The following is a 19,938-nucleotide window of genomic DNA, read 5'->3' on the forward strand; positions in this document are numbered from 1 at the left end:
TGCCCCCCCCCCCCAAAATCATTCTGCTGGTAAAGGTGCACTGCATTCCTAACCCCCCCTTTCATCAAGCCCCATTTATTCCCTCAGCACTTCTGATTGGCCTCGGGGTCAGTGGTGATACAGTTCTGCAGATAGGAGCTCTCCTGTTGCACGTCCCTTTCTCATGCTTTACCCCCCTCCTTCCCCCCTCCTCTCTTCTTCCTCAGGTCAGCAACCGGCACGTCCGCTTCCAGGTGTTCCTGGGGGTGACCCGGGTGGCTTTGCTGGACCTGTCCAAAGTCCGTGTGAATGACGGGGAGTGGCATCACCTTCTCATGGAGCTGAAGAGCATCAAAGACGGGAAGGACATCAAATACATGGCTCTGGTGTCTCTGAACTACGGCATGTTTCAGGTACTCTCCTCCAAAATAAAAACACAGACCTCTCTACATCTGTGACCTGATATATTTGTACAATTTGTCATATGATTAGAAGTTTCAGCTTCGGATAATACTGTTCAGTTAGATACACAATCACCATTCTGGAAATATTGTTGAATTAAATAAAGCTGACATTGACTCCATACTCAGACTGATATGATCACAGTGTAGATGCCATTAGTGTTTGTGCCTGTACCAAAAGTGATCTGTTTCTCACCAGCGGACCGTAGAGATTGGGAACGAGCTGCCAGGCCTGCGGCTGAAGAGTCTGTACGTAGGAGGCATCCTCAAAAAAGACGGTTCCGTGCAGAACGGGTTCCACGGTTGCATACAGGTCTGTCCCTCCAGAATGCTGACGCTAACAAACTTAGCTAATTGCACAGTGCTTTTGAATCCCAACGACAGTACATCTGACTAGAATTTGACAGACAAACATGAGATACAAAAGATGAAAGCATGAAAACAGACAGACATCACTGCCACATAGCTGCTGAGAGGAGAAGACCCAAAAATAAAAATAATGACATGGAGGGAAGGGCAATAAAAGGGAAGGGTAGAGGGCAGGGCTGATGGGTAGAGGGCAGATGAAGTATATGTTGGTGTGTACACGTGTTCAGAGAGGAGTGGAGATGCGGAGAGATCAAGTCGAGGGCAGCGTGGGCGTTGAAAGTGTTTACTCACTCTGAACACGCCAACACATCATTAGCGTCATAAATACATCAACATTGGCGTGCGTCATAAATTTGTGGTGTGTGCACTCTTTCATTTTGTTGCATACACTACACGCGTATACACATTTCTCTCTGTCTGGAGGTTGGTTCTCATTTCACATGTTTCCTCTGCTGCCGTTTCACAGTTTCTTGCTGACTTGCGATTCCCAGTGTTCTCTCTGTTAGTTTTGGCAACTTCCACACAATATTCCCACCCAGTGTGTAGTTTTTGTCTGTCCATGTGCTTGACTTTTGACGAAGCTCATCAGATGAACATAATTGATTTTACCTCCCTGTGTTTTTATAGTGGTACATCCAACGGTCACTTCATTAACCCTTTGTTAATGTGTAAACTGACCCTTTATTAACCCTTTGTTGACGTGTAACTGCGCGAATAGTGAGAGAGCGGTCACCTCCCTCCCCTTGACTGAGTGCTCTATATTTGTCCCAGGGCGTGAGAATGGGAGAGACCGCCACCAACACGGCCAACATCAACATGCGGCAGGCCCTGCGTCTGCGTGTGGAGGAGGGCTGTGAGGTGCCCGACGCCTGCCAAGGCTCCGTCTGCCCACTGCACAGCCGCTGCAGGGACACCTGGGGCTCCCACTCCTGCGTCTGCCAGCCAGGTAACCTCAACCTCCTCACCCTAAATACCCCCTCCTCACCCTAAATACCCCCTCCTCACCCTAAATACCCCAACCTCCTCACCCTAAATACCCCAGATAAGGTATCCTCAACCTCCTCACCCTAAATAGCCCAGATAATACCCCAGATAAGTATCCTCAACGTCCTCACGCTAAATACCCCAGATAAGGTATCCTCAACCTCCCCACCCTAAATACCCCAACTTCCTCACCCTAAATACCCCAGATAAGGTATCCTCAACCCCCTCACCCTAAATACCCCAACCTCCCCACCCTAAATACCCCAGATAAGGTATCCTCAACCTCCTCACCCTAAATACCCCAACCCTCTTCACCCTAAATACCCCAACCTCCCCACCCTAAATACCCCAACCTCCCCACCCTAAATATCCCAACCTCCTCACCCTAAATACCTCAACCTCCTCACCCTAAATACCCCAGATAAGGTATCCTCAACCTCCTCACCCTAAATACCCCAGATAAGGGCTCAACATGTCAACATAACATTATGGGTGTGCAGTCTGCAGTCTGTATTGATCATAATTACTATTACTGTACTATTGTATTTTAGTTTAGGTTTATATACTAGCACAGTTCATGTGGGACATAGGCATTTTTAGAAAGGTTGAAAACATCCACGCAGAGATGAATATAGATTTGAAACGGGCATGGGAGTGCTGCCCACTCACTTCCCTGGTCAGTTTCACTCACATGCCCTCTCTGCCCTACTGCCCCATGCAGGCTACTTCGGGCGGGACTGTGTGGACGCGTGCCTACTGAACCCCTGTGAGCACTCGTCCTCCTGCGTGCGCCGGCCTGCCGACCCCCGCGGCTACAGCTGTGAGTGCGGCCAAGACTCTTACGGCCAGTACTGCCAGAACAAGTAAGAGCCTCTCATCTCCTCTCCTCCTCTCATTTCTTCTCCTCCTCTCATCTCCTCCTCTCCTCTCCTCCTCTCTTCCTCTCATCTCCTCTCCTCGTCTCCTCTCCTCCTCTCCTCTCCTCCTCTCCTCTCCTCCTCTCTTCCTCTCATCTCCTCTCCTCGTCTCCTCTCCTCCTCTCCTCTCCTCTCCTCCTCTCATCTCCTCCTCTCCTCTCCTCTCCTCCTCTCATCTCCTCCTCTCATCTCCTCTCCTCTCCTCCTCTCATCTCCACTTCTCCTCCTCTCATCTCCTCTCCTCCTCTCCTCTCCTCCTCTCATCTCCTCCTCTCATCTCCTCTCCTCCGCTCATCTCCTCTCTTCCTCTCCTCCTCATCTCCTCTCCTCCTCTCCTCTCATCTCCTCTCCTCCTCTCATCTCCTCTCCTCCTCTCCTCTCCTCCTCTCTTCCTCTCATCTCCTCTCCTCGTCTCCTCTCCTCCTCTCCTCTCCTCCTCTCCTCTCCTCCTCTCTTCCTCTCATCTCCTCTCCTCCTCTCCTCTCCTCTCCTCCTCTCATCTCCTCCTCTCCTCTCCTCTCCTCCTCTCATCTCCTCCTCTCATCTCCTCTCCTCTCCTCCTCTCATCTCCACTTCTCCTCCTCTCATCTCCTCTCCTCCTCTCCTCTCCTCCTCTCATCTCCTCCTCTCATCTCCTCTCCTCCGCTCATCTCCTCTCTTCCTCTCCTCCTCATCTCCTCTCCTCCTCTCCTCTCCTCCTCTCATCTCCTCCTCTCATCTCCTCTCCTCTCCTCCTCTCATCTCCACTTGGCATACGGCTCTACCTGTGTCAGTGAGGTGGGTTAGGTCATGCGGTGTGACGTGGTGGTGGGGTTAGGTCATGCGGTGTGACGTGGTGGTGGGGTTAGGTCATGCAGTCACATGGTGGTGGGGTTAGGTCATGCGGTGTGACGTGGTGGTGGGGTTAGGTCATGCAGTCACATGGTGGTGGGGTTAGGTCATGCGGTGTGACGTGGTGGTGGGGTTAGGTCATGCAGTCACATGGTGGTGGGGTTAGGTCATGCGGTGTGACGTGGTGGTGGGGTTAGGTCATGCAGTCACATGGTGGTGGGGTTATGTCATGTGGTGTGACGTGGTGGTGGGGTTAGGTCATGTGGTGTGACGTGGTGGTGGGGTTAGGTCATGTGGTGTGACATGGTGGTGGGGTTAGGTCATGCTGTGGAAAGTAATTGATGTCTCTAAGACATCCACCTTCTGATATTTGTTCTGGTTAGAGGAATGGATCACCTGACCTTCCTCTCAATGCCCTGGGCCTAACCTCCGTCCAGATCACATGACCTTCCTCTCAATGCCCTGGGTCTTACTTCCGTCCAGCAGTGAGCCATGGGCCGACATCCATGAAACTGGAGCACCACGGCTGTCCCTGAAAATATTACAGTTGTTTTCATTTTCCACCCCAATTAACCTCCTGTGCTTAAGCGAGTTCTATAGTATTTGTGTAGCTTTGATGTAAGCTAATAATATAGCGTCCTGATCTCTTGGATCAAACTCAACATACTTGAGGAGTATCTGATGATCTCCATATGGCCATCAAGTGTACTTTTGCCGTCAGGCTGCTTTTGATTTGTGGAGGAATGTTAACCTGGCGCTGAGTGGGAGAGTGCACTCCAGTCGGAGTTCCGGCAGACTGTTCCTGCCAAGGCTTGCGTTAAACGCATATGTGCCCAGAGTAACACCCCCCTTGTTTCTAGTCCAGCCCTGACCTCAGCTTCGCCGTGTAAGGATTTATGAGCACTTGTTTCAACTGTGCTGCGCTCGTTTTCTTATGTCTGCCTGACTGGCTGGTCACACAAAGTAACTGTTTTGGTTTAATTGTTGAAGAATCTCCATAGTTGTAGGATTGCATGAGGCTTAATTGTTGAAGAATCTCCATAGTTGTAGGATTGCATGAGGCTTAATTGTTGAAGAATCTCCATAGTTGTAGGATTGCATGAGGCTTAATTGTTGAAGAATCTCCATAGTTGTAGGATTGCATGAGGCTTAATTGTTGAAGAATCTCCATAGTTGTAGGATTGCTTGAGGCTTAATTGTTGAAGAATCTCCATAGTTGTAGGATTGCTTGAGGACTGTACAGATGGAAGGCTAATGCATCTGTGCATTTGTCTCTGTGATGGAACATGGAACTTAACATGTGTGTGTCTGTGTGCGTGTGTGTGCGTGTCTTTGTGTGTGTGTGTGTGTGTGTGTGTGTGTGTGCGTGTGTGTGTGTGTGCGTGCGTGCACGCGCGTGTGTGTGTGTGTGCGTGCGTGCACGCGCGTGTGTGTGTGTTTGTGTGTATGTGTGCGCGTGTGTGTGTGTGTGTGTGTGCGTGCGTGTGTGCGTGTACGTGTGTGTGCGTGCGTGCGTGTGTGTGTGTGTTTGTGTGTATGTGTGTGTGTGTGCGTGCGTGCGTGCGTGTGTGTGTTTGTGTGTATGTGTGTGTACGTGTGCGTGCGTGCGTGCGTGCATGTGTGTGCGTGCGTGTGTACGTGTGCGTGCGTGTGTGTGTGTACGTGTGTGTGTGCGTGCGTGCGTGCATGCGTGCATGTGTGTGTGTGTGTGTGCTGAACACTATCACCAACAGAGCAGAGCAGCCGTGTGCCCGTGGCTGGTGGGGTTATCCCGTGTGCGGCCCATGCAAGTGTGACGCCAGCAAAGGATTCCACCGGGACTGCAACAAAACCACCGGAGAGTGCCGCTGTAAGGTACGTCCAGCAGAACATGTGTGTGTGTGTGTGTGCAGCTGTAAGGTACGTCCAGCAGAACGTGTGTGTGTGTGCCGCTGTAAGGTACGTCCAGCAGAACGTGTGTGTGTGTGTGTGTGTGTGTGTGTGTGCCGCTGTAAGGTACGTCCAGCAGAACGTGTGTGTGTGTGCCGCTGTAAGGTACATCCAGCAGAACATGTGTGTGTGCCGCTGTAAGGTACGTCCAGCAGAACATGTGTGTGTGCCGCTGTAATGTACGTCCAGCAGAACGTGTGTGTGTGTGCCGCTGTAAGGTACGTCCAGCAGAACGTGTGTGTGTGTGCCGCTGTAAGGTACGTCCAGCAGAACATGTGTGTGTGCCGCTGTAAAGTACGTCCAGCAGAACGTAGGGCCCGTGTGTGGTACAGGGACTTTAGCCAGTTGCGCCACAGTGCCCCCCTCCCCCCCAACTTAACACTATACTTGCGCTAACTTAACACTATACATGTTGCGCTAGCTAACTTAACACTATACATGTTGCGCTAACTTAACACTATACATGTTGCGCTTGCTAACTTAACACTATACATGTTGCGCTAGCTAACTTAACACTATACATGTTGCGCTAACTTAACACATGTTGCGCTAGCTAACTTAACACTATACATGTTGCGCTAGCTAACTTAACACTGTACATTGTGCTAGCTAACTTAACACTGTACATGTTGCGCTAACTTAACACTATACATGATGCGCTAGCTAACTTAACACATGTTGCGCTAGCTAACTTAACACTATACATGTTGCGCTAGCTAACTTAACACTACACATGTTGCGCTAGCTAACTTAACACTATACATGTTGCGAAGCCTCTCTGCTGACCTGTCCTGTGTCCTGCAGGATAACTATTATCGGCAGCTGGGCAGCGACACCTGTTTGCCCTGCGACTGCTTCCCTCTGGGAGCGCACGCCCGCACCTGTGACCCTCTCACGGGGCAGTGCGCCTGCAAGACGGGCGTGGTGGGCCGCCAGTGCAACCGCTGTGACAACCCCTTCGCTGAGGTGACGGCCAACGGATGCGTGGGTAAGTGCGCTCCCAGGCACTCAGGATATGGTTTGGTCAAAACACATTTCAATTTGATTTTCTCCCCCTAAACTGTACACTGTGTCTTATGTCAAATAAAAGTTACTAAAGATGGCACTTATAATATGAGATACAATAGGACTCAAAGGGAAGCTGGTACAGATTCAGAACTAATTATTAATTTATATTTTCATGTGTGACAGAATTACAATTAGAATTGCAATTATAGTCATGTATCATAATACTCAATGTTTGATACATGATGTAGAAGATTTAAAGAAGATTCTAAAGCGATTTTTGTTGGCTGGTTTTGATGTACAAATAGTGTTTTCTCCTGCTCAGCCAGCCACATGGGGAATATATCTTTGTTGTGTTTGGCTGCTATAATTAATCCTTAATGTGTTGTTACACAGCAGCATGTTAATGAGATATCAGCAGAAAGGTCACAGAATGATTAGGCACAGTTGCTCTGTGCATTCCTGTTGGTTAGTAATCCGGAGGCGCTCAGCGTGGCTGCTCTTGTGTTCCACACAGGCATGTTTTTGAAGACCTCTGCTCCATATTACTCCCGAGCGCTCAGCATGACACAACATGCAGGCCATGCTCTCCTCGGTGCGGCTTTAGATAATTGTGTGCTAGAGGCTTTCATGTTACTGTGTGCTGTTGTGTAAGGGCTGGTGAGGATTACCACTAGCAAAACTGAGGGCCTTTTTTGTTGCCTCATAATAGGGTCGAATCCAAACTGTTAGGCTCATTAGTGATGCTGAACTGACTGTGAACTCTCTCCAACGTTTCTCTTGCACCCCCAGTGGTTTACGACGGGTGCCCCAAGGCCTTCGATGCGGGTATCTGGTGGCCCAAGACGGCGTTCGGACGCCCCGTGGCCATAAACTGCCCCAAAGGATCCACAGGTTGGTTAAACGTCTCCACAGATGCGCATGCCAAAGGGGCTTTGTTGATTGTTGTTCATAAATCTGCAGATTATGGTTAATACTTTAATTTGTTGCTTTGTGGTTGCCATAGGGACGGCTATCCGGCACTGCAGCGATGAGAAGGGATGGCTGCCGCCACAGCTCTTCAACTGCACCTCCATCTCATTCGCCCAGCTCAAGAGAGAGGTCGCTATCTCCGTCTGCTCTACGTCTGTCTCTTAGTTTAGCTTGCGTTTCTCATGCTCTCATTCACGTGCTTACACAGAGACGTGGGGGTGGGAAAGCAGGCCATTAAATCAGCCTGACCGCAGAATGCCTCAAAATACAATGTAGCGCTCTGACACACTAGTGAAGTTGTGTCCAGCTCTCCTGATAGTGAAGTTGTGTCCAGCTCTCCTGATAGTGAAGTTGTGTCCAGCTAGTGAAGTTGTGTCCAGCTAGTGAAGTTGTGTCCAGCTAGTAAAGTTGTGTCCAGCTAGTGAAGTTGTGTCCAGCTCTCCTGATAGTGAAGTTGTGTCCAGCTCTCCTGATAGTGAAGTTGTGTCCAGCTAGTGAAGTTGTGTCCAGCTAGTGAAGTTGTGTCCAGCTAGTGAAGTTCTGTCCAGCTCTGCTGATGTGGAATCTGCTGATGTGGAATCTGTTCCCAAACAGAATGAGGAGCTGCGGGGGAACGTGTCCATGCTGGACGCTGAGAGGTCCAGGAGCCTCGCTGACCAGCTGCGCTCCGCCACCGACCACACCCCACATCTCTACGGCAACGACGTCAAGATGGCCTACCAGCTCCTGGCCCTGGTGCTGCAGAGGGAGAGCCAACAGCTGGGCTTTGAGCTGACCGCCACACACGACACGCTCTTCAACGAGGTACACACCGCTCCGCAAAGCCATGCCCTCGGCTCGCCTGAAATGCTGTTTGTGATTTTGATGAAGGGCTGTTGATATTTGAGTTTGAATTACACTCTCACCTGCAGTGGTCCTAAAGCAACATGTTCATTGGTTAGAATGGTGTATGGCTCAGTCTGAGCCACTTTGGTTGTTTCCCATTTACATTGTCAGGATGGTGTACAAAACTTTTGAGAGTTTTTTGAGAATAGAGACATGCACCAAGAGGCCCACTGGCTGCAGTTCACTACATTGAATCTAATGTGTATTGCATTAAAATGGTGCACTGTACCTTTAATGATGTCAGCCAATCAAGGTTTCCCTTTCAGATCCCATACACTAAACACTTAAATCCTTTCCTTTTCTGGGACGGAATGAGGGATTTCTAAGAGGCATTTGAGCGGCTCCACACACAGTGTTCTACAATGCTAAATAAGCCAATATTGTCAAAATAGACCCCTATGACGCCTGACTGAGCCACATTGTTTTGGATTAATGTTACAATTGAACATTCTAAATACCTAGTTAGCTCAAAGATGCTAATAGCCCGATAGCCAAATCCTGACTTAGCTGGTTGGGGCACACCAGCGGGAGCTTTGCTCCCACATCTCTGTGAGAAGAAGTTCAGAGTTGGAAAGGATATTAGGTGTACGGCATCACGGACCATCTGATAAGCCTGTTCACAAGGAGCCCTTGAGCACAAAGCCATGCGGGTCATGACCACAGCTTTCACCACAGATCTTGGTCAAGTAGGGGTTTAAAGTATTGAATGGGACAAGAAAATCTTGTGAATGGTGATGAATGGTGGCATTTTGCCTACCTCATGGTTTCCTCTACTTTATTTGTGAATGAAGAGCCCAAATGTGGTCGTTTGGGAAGAATGCCGTAGAGTACCATATATGGCCAGAGTACAGAATGTACAGCAGTATTGCTAAATTCATTTCATCACTTCCCCAGAATGTCTTCAAAGCTGGCAGCGCCATTCTTGACCCGGTTAACAAAGAGCACTGGGATCAGATCCAGCACCTGGAGGGAGGCTCCACTGTTCTGCTGCGAGGCTTCGAGGACTACGCCAACACCATGGCCCTGAACATGAAGAAGACCTACCTGAAGCCCTTCACTGTTGTAACTGAAAACATGAGTAAGTCATGCAGGGCTGGTCTTTCCTTCTCCTCACCATCTAGCAACAGCAGTGTTGTGCAATGTGGCATAATGGTTTTATTTTTACCCTCCATGGTTATCCTTAGACAACACGTGCTAATGGTATTTGTAAGTGATGGAACATATTGTGGCATTGCTCTCCTCTGTGTGTAGTTGTGTCTGTGGACTATGTGGATGCCTCTGGCTCAGACGCGAGGAAGATGCCTCGTTTCCATGAGATTCAGGAGGCCTACTCTAGAGAGCTGGAGTCCTCGGTCCTCTTCCCAGACCTGTCCCCCAGCAGACCAGCAGAGCACAAAGGTAACACACTGGACTCTCCCTGTACTCTCCCACAAGCTAATGTGTGCTGCTCAGACCATGTACTCTCCCACAAGCTAATGTGTGCTGCTCAGACCATGTACTCTCCCTGTAGTCTCCCACAAGCTAATATCTGCCATGTGCGCTGCTCAGATGATGGACTATCGTATGTCTTTATTCTGGGATCCTTAGTGTTGGTCACTGAAGAGCCTCCTGTAGAGAGCAGCCCTGGGCAGGACAATATGGACCCCACAGTCCAAACAGAGTCTCCTGATGCCATTGTGCCATCTGTGAAAAAAAGACGCCACACCGAGATGGATGACCCTCCCCTTGTTGCCGTGGTGATTGTCCACAAATCTCTTGGCCAGCTCTTGCCGGAGAGCTACGACACCGATCGCCGGAGTTTGAGGTGCGGTGCCACACACCCTCACGTCATATTCTGCAAATACCCACAACACAACTGAAGATAAAAATACCATGTGGCCCTGAATGTATATCCTGCCTCCTAGAGCCTACAGGCTACAGCACATCATCAAGACATTCTGTAGACTTTGCCAAACATTGAGTCATCTCCCTTCATAATATTTTAGACATTGTTTTCATTATGGGTTCAGTTATTACCTACTTACTTTGCAGATTCGTGCTGAAAAAAGCTCAGTTGCGTGTGAGCCTAGCGTGGGACCAGATTATGCCACCAAGCAAGTGTAACCCATACCCTGCTAGGCTGTCCTCACCACATATAAACACCCCAAGAGTGATGTCCGAAAAGAATCCCATTATGCCGCAGTCATGTCAAAACATTTACATGTGCCGCTCTTAAGCAGCCAGTCGGAGCACTGAGCAGCAGCCAGCTGCACACATACTTTGCTAAATTACATCATACCACAGGGGAGAGAGAGAGAGAGAGAGAGAGAGAGAGAGAGAGAGAGTGAGTGAGAGAGAGAGAGAGTTATGCGTTCTGCCTCTTTGGGTCCACATGCAGGCTGCCCAACCGGCCGGTCATCAACACCCCTATTGTGAGCATGGCCATGCACAGGGATGGGGAGCCCCTAGTGGCCACTCTGGAGCGCCGCGTCACCGTGCACCATCGGCTACTGGTGTCGACAGAGAGGACAAAGCCCCAGTGTGTGTACTGGAACCACAGCATCGGGTAGGTACTCCTGACCATGCGCACCTCTTCATGTCTCATTCTCTTCATTTGGGGCAGCCGTGGCCTACTGGTTAGCGCTTCGGACTTGTAACCGGAGGGTTGCCAGTTCGAACCCTGACCAGTAGGAACAGCTGAAGTGCCCTTGAACCAAGGCACCTAACCCCTGCCGCTGTAGCAGGCAGCTCACTGCATCGGGATTAGTGTATGCTTCACCTCACTGTGTGTTCACTGTGTGCTGAGTGTGTTTCACTAATTCACGGATTGGGATAAATGCAGAGACCGAATTTTCCTCACGGGATCAAAAGAGTATAAATACTTATATACTTATATGTCAACCGTGACACATAGAGCAGGTGATCAGGGATAGTGTAACTAAGTTTAATAAACTCTAAATTCTTAAAAAACGAAATTCTAGAGTAGAATAAAATACATGTATGACATGTCCTTGGGTGACAGACTCTACAGACACTTGGTGCGTACAATAACATACAAAAGCAGTGACTAAAGACGTGCAGACATGGACATGGCGATATGCAGGTTTACCTCCTATAATCATGGACTGTTTCCTTGTTCAACAAATGTTTTTTTTTTTTATTTCTATGTTGGATTTGTATGGGCTTGTGTGTTGGATTTGTATGGGCTTGTGTGTTGGATTTGTATGGGCTTGTGTGTTGCAGGGTCTCGGGGGCAGGCGCCTGGTCCTCTAAAGGCTGTGAGATGGTCTTCAGGAACAGCAGCCACATCAGCTGCCAGTGCAACCATATGAGCAGCTTTGCTGTGCTCATGGATATCTCCAAGAGAGAGGTGAGGCACAGTGTGCTTACTCAGGCTAATCCCACCCTGCACAGTGCGCTTACTCAGGCTAATCCCACCCTGCACAGTGCGCTTACAGTGCGCAGTCAACTCAGGCTAATCCCACCCTGCACAGTGCGCAGTCAACTCAGGCTAATCCCACCCTGCACAGTGCGCTGTCAACTCAGGCCAATCCCACCCTGCACAGTGTGCAGTCAACTCAGGCTAATCCCACCCGGCACAGTGTGCAGTCAACTCAGGCTAATCCCACCCTGCACAGTCCGCAGTCAACTCAGGCTAATCCCACCCTGCACTAATCCCACCCTGCACAGTGCGCAGTCAACTCAGGCTAATCCCACCCTGCACAGTGTGTTTACTGTGATGGAGTCAACTCAGGCTAATCCCACCCTGCACAATGTGCAGTCAACTCAGGCTAATCCCACCCTGCACAGTGCGCAGTCAACTCAGACTAATCCCACCCTGCACTAATCCCACCCTGCACAGTGCGCAGTCAACTCAGGCTAATCCCACCCTTCACAGTGCGCAGTCAACTCAGGCTAATCCCACCCTGCACTAATCCCACCCTGCACTAATCCCACCCTGCACAGTGCGCAGTCAACTCAGGTTAATCACACCCTGCACAGTGTGCTTACTGTGATGGAGTCAACTCAGGCTAATCCCACCCTAAACAGTGTCCTTACTGTGATGTTTTTCTGTTTCCCTTCATCGTACATCTATTTCCTGTAGAGCGCTAGATACACCCAGTGCTTCTCTTCACTGGTGTTTTAGCCCTCATCTCTGTGGCGTTTTAGCCCTCATCTCTGTGGCGTTTTAGCCCTCATCTCTGTGTCCTTCTGTATGTGGTGTCTCAGCATGGGGATGTGCTGCCCCTGAAGGTGGTCACCTACACTACGGTGTCGGCCTCGCTGGTGGCCCTCCTCATCACCTTCCTCCTGCTGGCCATCCTGCGGAGGCTGCGCTCCAACCTGCACAGCATCCACAAGAGTCTGGTGGCCGCCATCTTCCTCTCCGAACTCATCTTCCTCATGGGCATCAACCAGACCGACAGTCCGGTAAGACAAGCATGGGGGGACCAAATCACTCTCTTTGCGTCTCTTTCTCTCTCTGTCTGTCTCTGTCTCTGTCTCTCTCTATTTCAACTAGCTGCCAAGTTTCATCTCTTGAAGAAAAAGAAAAAAAACGTAGCAGGAAATGTGTCAGAGCAACATGTCCTGTGTGATGTGTTAATGATACTGTATCACACAATAGCCCTGCAGGCCACACAACTTCTCATCAGTCCTGACACCTGGAGATCCCTCCTCCCCAGTGGAGTCTGGGAACTGCAGCTGTCAGCCGAGCGAGGGATTGCCAGGGGTGAGGAGTTATGAGGCGCGCTTTGTGTGTGTGTGTGTGTGTGTCTCGTGTGTGTGTGTGTGTTTGAGTGAGGAATTGCCAGGGGTGAGGAGTTATGAGACGCGCTAATGTGAGACCTGAACTCTCCCACTGCCAGAAAGGAAGATATACATGTTGTCACTCTCCCCCCAGACACTTGGATTTGTTGCCCGCACAAAAGCTGTGCTGTTGTGTGAGTTTAATGATGGGGAAGGGTTGGAGAACTCCTGCTGCAACACACACTCGTTTGCCTGACGCGGCCTGTCCACAGCTCAGGTGGCACAGCGGTGGGTTTTGGTCTCGGCGCCTACACCTGTGTCTGTTACGGTGAGAGCAGAGATGGGATTTGCTGCCAGACGACAGCCCTGCAATGTTTGCATTGTGTGCCCTAAGCACCCCATACAGAAGCCGTGACAGGAGCTTAACCTCCGTCTGATCTACAGGGGGGGCAGGAGAGCTGTAGGAGTGCTCTCTCCTCTGGAGATCTGCACCCAGTGCACTTAGCACTAACAAACTGAGTGGCTTTGGGTTTCTGTAGGATTGTCTACCTGACAGGTAATATTTCCACAACTTCAAAAGACAACAATGGATGATCAAGCCCGCCTGAAGGAGAGCTTTGAATGTGTTTTCAGTCAATATATCACATGCTTGAGTTATATGTGAACTGGCCTCAGCAGGACTGTGTTGATCCTTCCTAACGGGTCGTCTCTCTGTCAGTGTTCCTTAAAAGGACAGTGTTGATCCTTCCTAACTGGTCCTCTCTCTGTCAGTGTTCTTCAGCAGGACAGTGTGGATCCTTCCTAACTGGTCGTCTCTGTCTGTCTCTGTGTAGTTTGTGTGCACGGTGGTGGCCATTCTTCTGCATTACTCCTACATGTGCACGTTTGCCTGGATGTTTGTGGAGGGTCTGCACATCTACCGCATGCTGACCGAGATGCGGAACATCAACCAGGGACACATGCGCTTCTACTACGCCATCGGCTGGGGCATCCCCGCCACCGTTACAGGTGGGACACTCTCTCTCTCTCCTTCTCACACACTCCCTCCTTCACACACACTCCCTCCTTCACACACACACACACACACACACACCCCACACACAAACTTTGTCCAATGCAATTTTTTTTTCTTATGTGTCTTTCAATTATTGTGACGTACTGACACCGCGATATGCGTTATTGTGACATACTGACACCACCTATGGATTGTAGTGTACAGAGTGATGCACACGGCATTTTCCCATCTGCAGCATCTCACATCATCTGCTCACTAGTATGACTAGTGTGGCCCACACATCATCTGATCACTAGTATGGCCCACATCATCTGATCACTAGTATGACTAGTATGGCCCACACATCATCTGATCACTAGCATGACTAGTATGGCCCACACATCATCTGATCACTAGTATGACTAGTATGGCCCACACATCATCTGATCACTAGTATCAGTAGTAGTGGGTCATCTTTGCCCTTGGACATTTTCAGCCGGTTGGAAATTGGACTAATTTTATTTTTAATTTTTATTTATTTTATATATTAATTTGTTTGTTGTCTTGTCTTGTATGTCTTGGTGTCACGGGTACGCATCTATTGTCTTTGTTAGTCTGTGTCAATGACAATGTCTTATATGTGGAGCGCTTTGGGTTGCACTCTGTGCATGTTAAATGCGCTATACAAATAAATCTGACTTGACTTGACTTGACTAGTATGACTAGTATGGCCCACATCATCTGATCACTAGTATGGCCCACATCATCTGCTCACTAGTATGACTAGTATGGCCCACACATCATCTGATCACTAGTATGGCCCACACATCATCTGATCACTAGTATGGCCCACACATCATCTGATCACTAGTATGACTAGTATGGCCCACATCATCTGATCACTAGTATGGCCCACATCATCTGCTCACTAGTATGACTAGTATGGCCCACACATCATCTGATCACTAGTATGGCCCACACATCATCTGATCACTAGTATGGCCCACATCATCTGATCACTAGTATGGCCCACACATCATCTGATCACTAGTATGACTAGTGTGGCCCACACATCATCTGCTCACTAGTATGACTAGTGTGGCCCACACATCATCTGCTCACTAGTATGGCCCACACATCATCTGCTCACTAGTATGACTAGTGTGGCCCACACATCATCTGCTCACTAGTATGACTAGTGTGGCCCACACATCATCTGCTCACTAGTATGGCCTGCATCATCTGCTCACTAGTATGGCCCACACATCATCTGATCACTAGTATGACTAGTATGGCCCACACATCATCTGATCACTAGTATGGATTGACAGGCAAGTCAAGCATCTTGTACCCTGTTGGTTGTAAGCTGGCTAAAGCCTATCAACTGTCAAAGCCAATACATCTGTGTTCTCCTATAAATAGGTCTTGATGGTAATCTCTGCAGCTTTGTGTACATAATGTGTGTGTACTTTGTGTACACCCATGCACAGCAGCATGATATGATCATTATGGTCTGGCATGTCCATTAATCTCAAATACCATCTTCTGCTAGCCTGGCTAACGCCAGACCTCATCTCATTGAGGTTGGGTCTGGGAACTACACATTCATTTTCTCGTATTTGAGACGTGGTTTACGAATGCCCAAAGCCGTTTATTGGGCGCTACGAATGTCTATCAAATGCGTCTGTACATAGCTCATAACCGCTTCAGTGTGTCGTCATTGTCCTCCTCCGTTCTGTGATTGGTTCCTTCATTGAGGTGAAAATGTGTTCATGGAATCCAGGCTGCCTAGCAGCGTGAATAAAATGCTGCGTGTATGGCAGCATGGGGAAACCCAGGCTAATCTTCTGCTCCATTACGTTTTGTTGTATCGCCAACATCAGTTTTGACAAAATGCCATGTTACCAATACAAGACATCTTACTGTTCGATCATTACACTATTTTCAAACATAACACTTTCATTCATTCCAACACAAATAAAAGGACACAAATGTTTCTATATAAGGAATAGCGACTGAGCTAATAGCTGCAGTATTCTGAGCACAGCCATATGTGTGATTGATGGTGACTGATAAACGCTCTTTCCTTCCCAGAAAACTATTATCTGACTGGCAAGCACTCATAATGATAATAATGAAGTTGTTTCAAGTTTCATGTGTGGTTTTAATGACCTTTAAATACTTTTTAATTAATGACCTTTGAATACTTTTAATGACCTTTGAATACTTTTACTCTGATTAATTGTTTAATGTAGTCACAACTGCACATTCAACTGGATTATTTCTGTCAGTGTTAGATTGGCATTTGACAGTACAGTAGATGAAAGACGTATGAGGGTTTTGTTTATGAATATGGAAGTCTGTTCCTAAGCCCTGTTCCCTTGTGAAACAGCATTGCAATGGGGTTTCCCACACAGTTCAGGAGGATGTGTGAAGACAATTCAACCCCTCTCGTCTGTTCAACTGTAAATGTTTTGCTTTTGTGTCAACAGTAGAGAGTTCTTTGTAGGGCTGTTGATGTGTAATCATTGGTGGTACTCTGTGTGTGTGTGTGCGTGGGTGGTGTGTTGTGTGTGTTGTGTTTGTGTGTGTGTGTGTGCGTGTGTGTGGGCATGTGTGTGTGTGTGTGTGTGTGTGTGTGTGGGTGTGTGTGTGTTGTCTCTCAGGGTTGGCAGTGGGCCTGGACCCCCAGGGCTATGGGAATCCAGACTTCTGCTGGCTGTCAGTCCATGACACCCTCATATGGAGCATCGCTGGGCCCATAGCTGTTGTAGTGCTGGTCAGTGTGTTTACGTTATTGTTGTGGTGCTGGTCAGTCTGTTTACGTGATTGTTGTGACGCTGATTGTTCTCCCTCTCATCTGTCATGAGCTGCTCCAGTGATGCTCTCTTGCTCTGTGGATATATTTGCTAACACACTGCCCCCCCCCTCCATGCAGATCAACATTGTAATATTTGTGCTGGCTGCCAAAGCGTCTTGTAGGCGGAACCAGCGCACCTTTGAGAAGTCTGGAGCAGTGTAAGTCTTGAATTTCCCCTTGGGGATCAATAAAGTATCTATCTATTTATCTGTCTATCAATTAGTCATCGGCAGACATAACGCTGCTCTTCTACTGACGACTGGGCACTACAAATCTGGTGTCTGCCTCAAATGACTTCATCATATCTCTCTATAATATGACTTGATATTAATTGGAAGTTAGGTTGAACTGGATCTTTCTTCTTCTCTATTTCTTTTCCTGTAGATGTGCACTGCGTGTGGCCTTCCTGCTGCTGCTGCTCATGAGCGCCACCTGGCTGTTGGGCCTCATGGCCGTCAACAGCGACGTGCTGACCTTCCACTACCTCTTCGGCATCCTCAGCTGCCTGCAGGTGAGTGAGGAGAGGCCCTCTGTCATCAGCCTGACATGAGTTTACCAATAGAGAGGACTACTCTGAAAAGAGCAATTGTGCAGCTAGTTTAGTACTTTAAAGGGTGTGTTAGGCGCAGTATAAATAGATCTGGTCCAAACACTGAGGCGTGTTTTTTGGGCTTAGTTGTGTTCTGAGTTGTGCGTCATGCACTAGGTAAATGAACGTTGTCAGTCCAGAATACACAGGGGATTTTCATCATACTTTCATCATCCATCATACGTATTCAGACACATTTTTAATAGTTAATATTTGAATAAAAGATACATATTTGTTTGGTGAGGTTCTAAGTGTGATCTCTCTCTCTCTCTCTCTCTCTGTTTCAGGGTATCTGCATCTTCTTCTTCCACTGCATATTCAACAGAGACGTGCGAAAGAACCTAAAGGATGTCTTCACTGGGAAGAAACTCCAGGTGGAGGAGTCGAGCACAACCAGGGCCACCCTTCTGACTGTAAGGCCCTTCCCCCACTCTTACCTATATACATGTACTCTTACCTATATACAGTACATATACATGCAGTGAAGCCTTATTGCCTTATTGCCTGATGGTCTCTCTCTTCCTCACTCTCTCTAGCGCTCTCTGAATGGTAATACGTACATAGAGGACGGAGCTTTGTATAGGACTCCTATCGGAGAGTCCACTGTGTCTTTGGAGAGCAAATTCAGGTCCAAGAGTCACAGCAGCAGCTACCTCGCCTTCACACTCAGGTATGCACACTCACTCATGGGTGTTGTCAAAAACATCTTAATCTATCTAATCACCTCTCTCTCCCACTCTCTTTCTCTCTTTCACACACTCTCGCTCTCTCCTTTTTCTCTATTTCTTAGCTTGTGTAAGGTTCTTTGTCAGTGAGACATATTTTGATCTGTTGCCCTGCCTTGAAAACCAAAAGACAACAATTTTATCATCAAAATTCTATAGCTAATGTTTTTAGTAAGGTCCCACCTTTGAAGGTTTTAGAATATCTTATTAGCATAGATTTTAAAAAACATATTTAAGTTTCTGTAACACACAGTGCTCTGGCCATTAAATAGCCTTAGTTGCGGAAATGGCCTTAAATTAAACAAACAAACAAACAAACAAATGTGTTTACAGTTACAGTAGCCAAACATAAACAGCTCTCGAGTCAGTTGGCTTTACGTGTTTACAGTTACAGTAGCCAAACAGCTCTCGAGTCAGTTGGCTTTGTGTCATTGGACTAATGTTGTCTGAGTAGCAATGTTCAGAGAACATCTGTACTTTTGGTTAGTGACACTGTAGATGGTCAGTGATACTGTAGATGGTCAGTGATACTGTAGATGGTCAGTGACACTGTAGATGGTCAGTGACACTGTAGATGGTCAGTGATACTGTAGATGGTCAGTGATACTGTAGATGGTCAGTGACACTGTAGATGGTCAGTGACACTGTAGATCAGTGGTCCCCAAACTTTTTCTTCCGAGGGCCAGCTCACTACTGTTATGCAGACGACACCCAACTGTATGTCAGCACCAAGCCCTCCTCACAACTCCCACCAATACAACTCAACAACTGTCTGCATGATATCAAAACCTGGATGACCAACAACCTTCTGAAACTCAACACCAACAAGACAGAGCTCATGGTGGTGGCCCCAGCACCACTGCTCAGGAAGGTTGGAGACCTCACCCTGGTCATCGACGGTTGTCCCACCTCCCCATCTCCCAAAGTGCGGAACCTGGGCGTCATTCTGGACTCCACACTCTCATTCAGTTTCCACATCCAGAGCATCACCAAATCTGCCTTCTTTCACCTCCGTAACATTTCAAGACTCCGGCCGTCACTCACCGACTCAGTCACCGAAACTCTCATTCATGCATTTGTCACCTCCCGTCTGGACTACTGCAATGGTGTCCTGTCTGGGCTGCCCAACAAGGCCCTAGACAGATTGCAGTATGTTCAGAACTCAGCTGCCAGGCTGTTAACCCACACCAAGCCCTGGCAGCACATCACCCCCATCCTCAAGAAACTCCACTGGCTGCCAATCAAACAACGCATCAGCTACAAAATCCTCCTCCTCACCTACAAATCACTTCACTCACTGGCACCCAAGTACATCACTGACCTCCTCCACCCGCACACCCAGTCACGGTCCCTGCGCTCCACCAGCAAGGACTTACTCTCCACTCCCCGCACCAGACTCAAGACCTTTGGTGACAGGGCTTTCTGTGCAATTGCCCCTACCCTTTGGAACACCCTGCCCCCTCCTATCCGTTCCGCCACTTCTCTGACACAGTTCCAAAAGCACCTCAAAACACACCTCTTCTCTCTTGCCTACCCACCCTAAACCCCCACCCTGCCCCTACCCCCCTACTCCCACTCTTGTAAAGCGACCTTGGGTATCTTGAAAGGCGCTATATAAATTGAAGTTCTTATTATTATTATTATTATGACTGGCTCTAAGAGAGGGCCAGAGACTCGGAGTATATCAGTAAGATTTGTGTGTTTTTAATT

The 19,938-nt window shown here is 48.4% G+C and overlaps 1 protein-coding gene across 1 annotated transcript in view; it reads left to right on the top strand.

The window, feature by feature from the left end:
• Positions 1-19,938, top strand: part of celsr1b (cadherin EGF LAG seven-pass G-type receptor 1b) — a 61,245-nt gene that overhangs the window by 36,414 nt on the left and 4,893 nt on the right. Inside the window, exons 10-30 of the mRNA XM_076271752.1 lie at positions 207-392; positions 640-753; positions 1,581-1,755; positions 2,515-2,656; positions 5,275-5,395; positions 6,275-6,458; positions 7,268-7,369; positions 7,482-7,576; positions 8,042-8,251; positions 9,227-9,410; positions 9,584-9,730; positions 9,920-10,136; positions 10,710-10,877; positions 11,555-11,681; positions 12,542-12,742; positions 13,894-14,068; positions 16,721-16,833; positions 16,993-17,072; positions 17,299-17,425; positions 17,791-17,916; positions 18,040-18,173. Of these exons, the coding sequence (XP_076127867.1) occupies positions 207-392; positions 640-753; positions 1,581-1,755; positions 2,515-2,656; positions 5,275-5,395; positions 6,275-6,458; positions 7,268-7,369; positions 7,482-7,576; positions 8,042-8,251; positions 9,227-9,410; positions 9,584-9,730; positions 9,920-10,136; positions 10,710-10,877; positions 11,555-11,681; positions 12,542-12,742; positions 13,894-14,068; positions 16,721-16,833; positions 16,993-17,072; positions 17,299-17,425; positions 17,791-17,916; positions 18,040-18,173 (3,128 nt within the window). The remainder of the gene's footprint in view (positions 1-206; positions 393-639; positions 754-1,580; positions 1,756-2,514; positions 2,657-5,274; positions 5,396-6,274; positions 6,459-7,267; positions 7,370-7,481; positions 7,577-8,041; positions 8,252-9,226; positions 9,411-9,583; positions 9,731-9,919; positions 10,137-10,709; positions 10,878-11,554; positions 11,682-12,541; positions 12,743-13,893; positions 14,069-16,720; positions 16,834-16,992; positions 17,073-17,298; positions 17,426-17,790; positions 17,917-18,039; positions 18,174-19,938) is intronic.

The sequence above is a fragment of the Alosa pseudoharengus genome, unplaced genomic scaffold (genome assembly GCF_046254945.1).
Source record: "Alosa pseudoharengus isolate Yale_2024_CS ecotype anadromous, Long Island Sound unplaced genomic scaffold, YU_APseudo_1.1 YU_APseudo_1.1_scf_10, whole genome shotgun sequence".
Taxonomy (NCBI): domain Eukaryota; kingdom Metazoa; phylum Chordata; class Actinopteri; order Clupeiformes; family Clupeidae; genus Alosa; species Alosa pseudoharengus.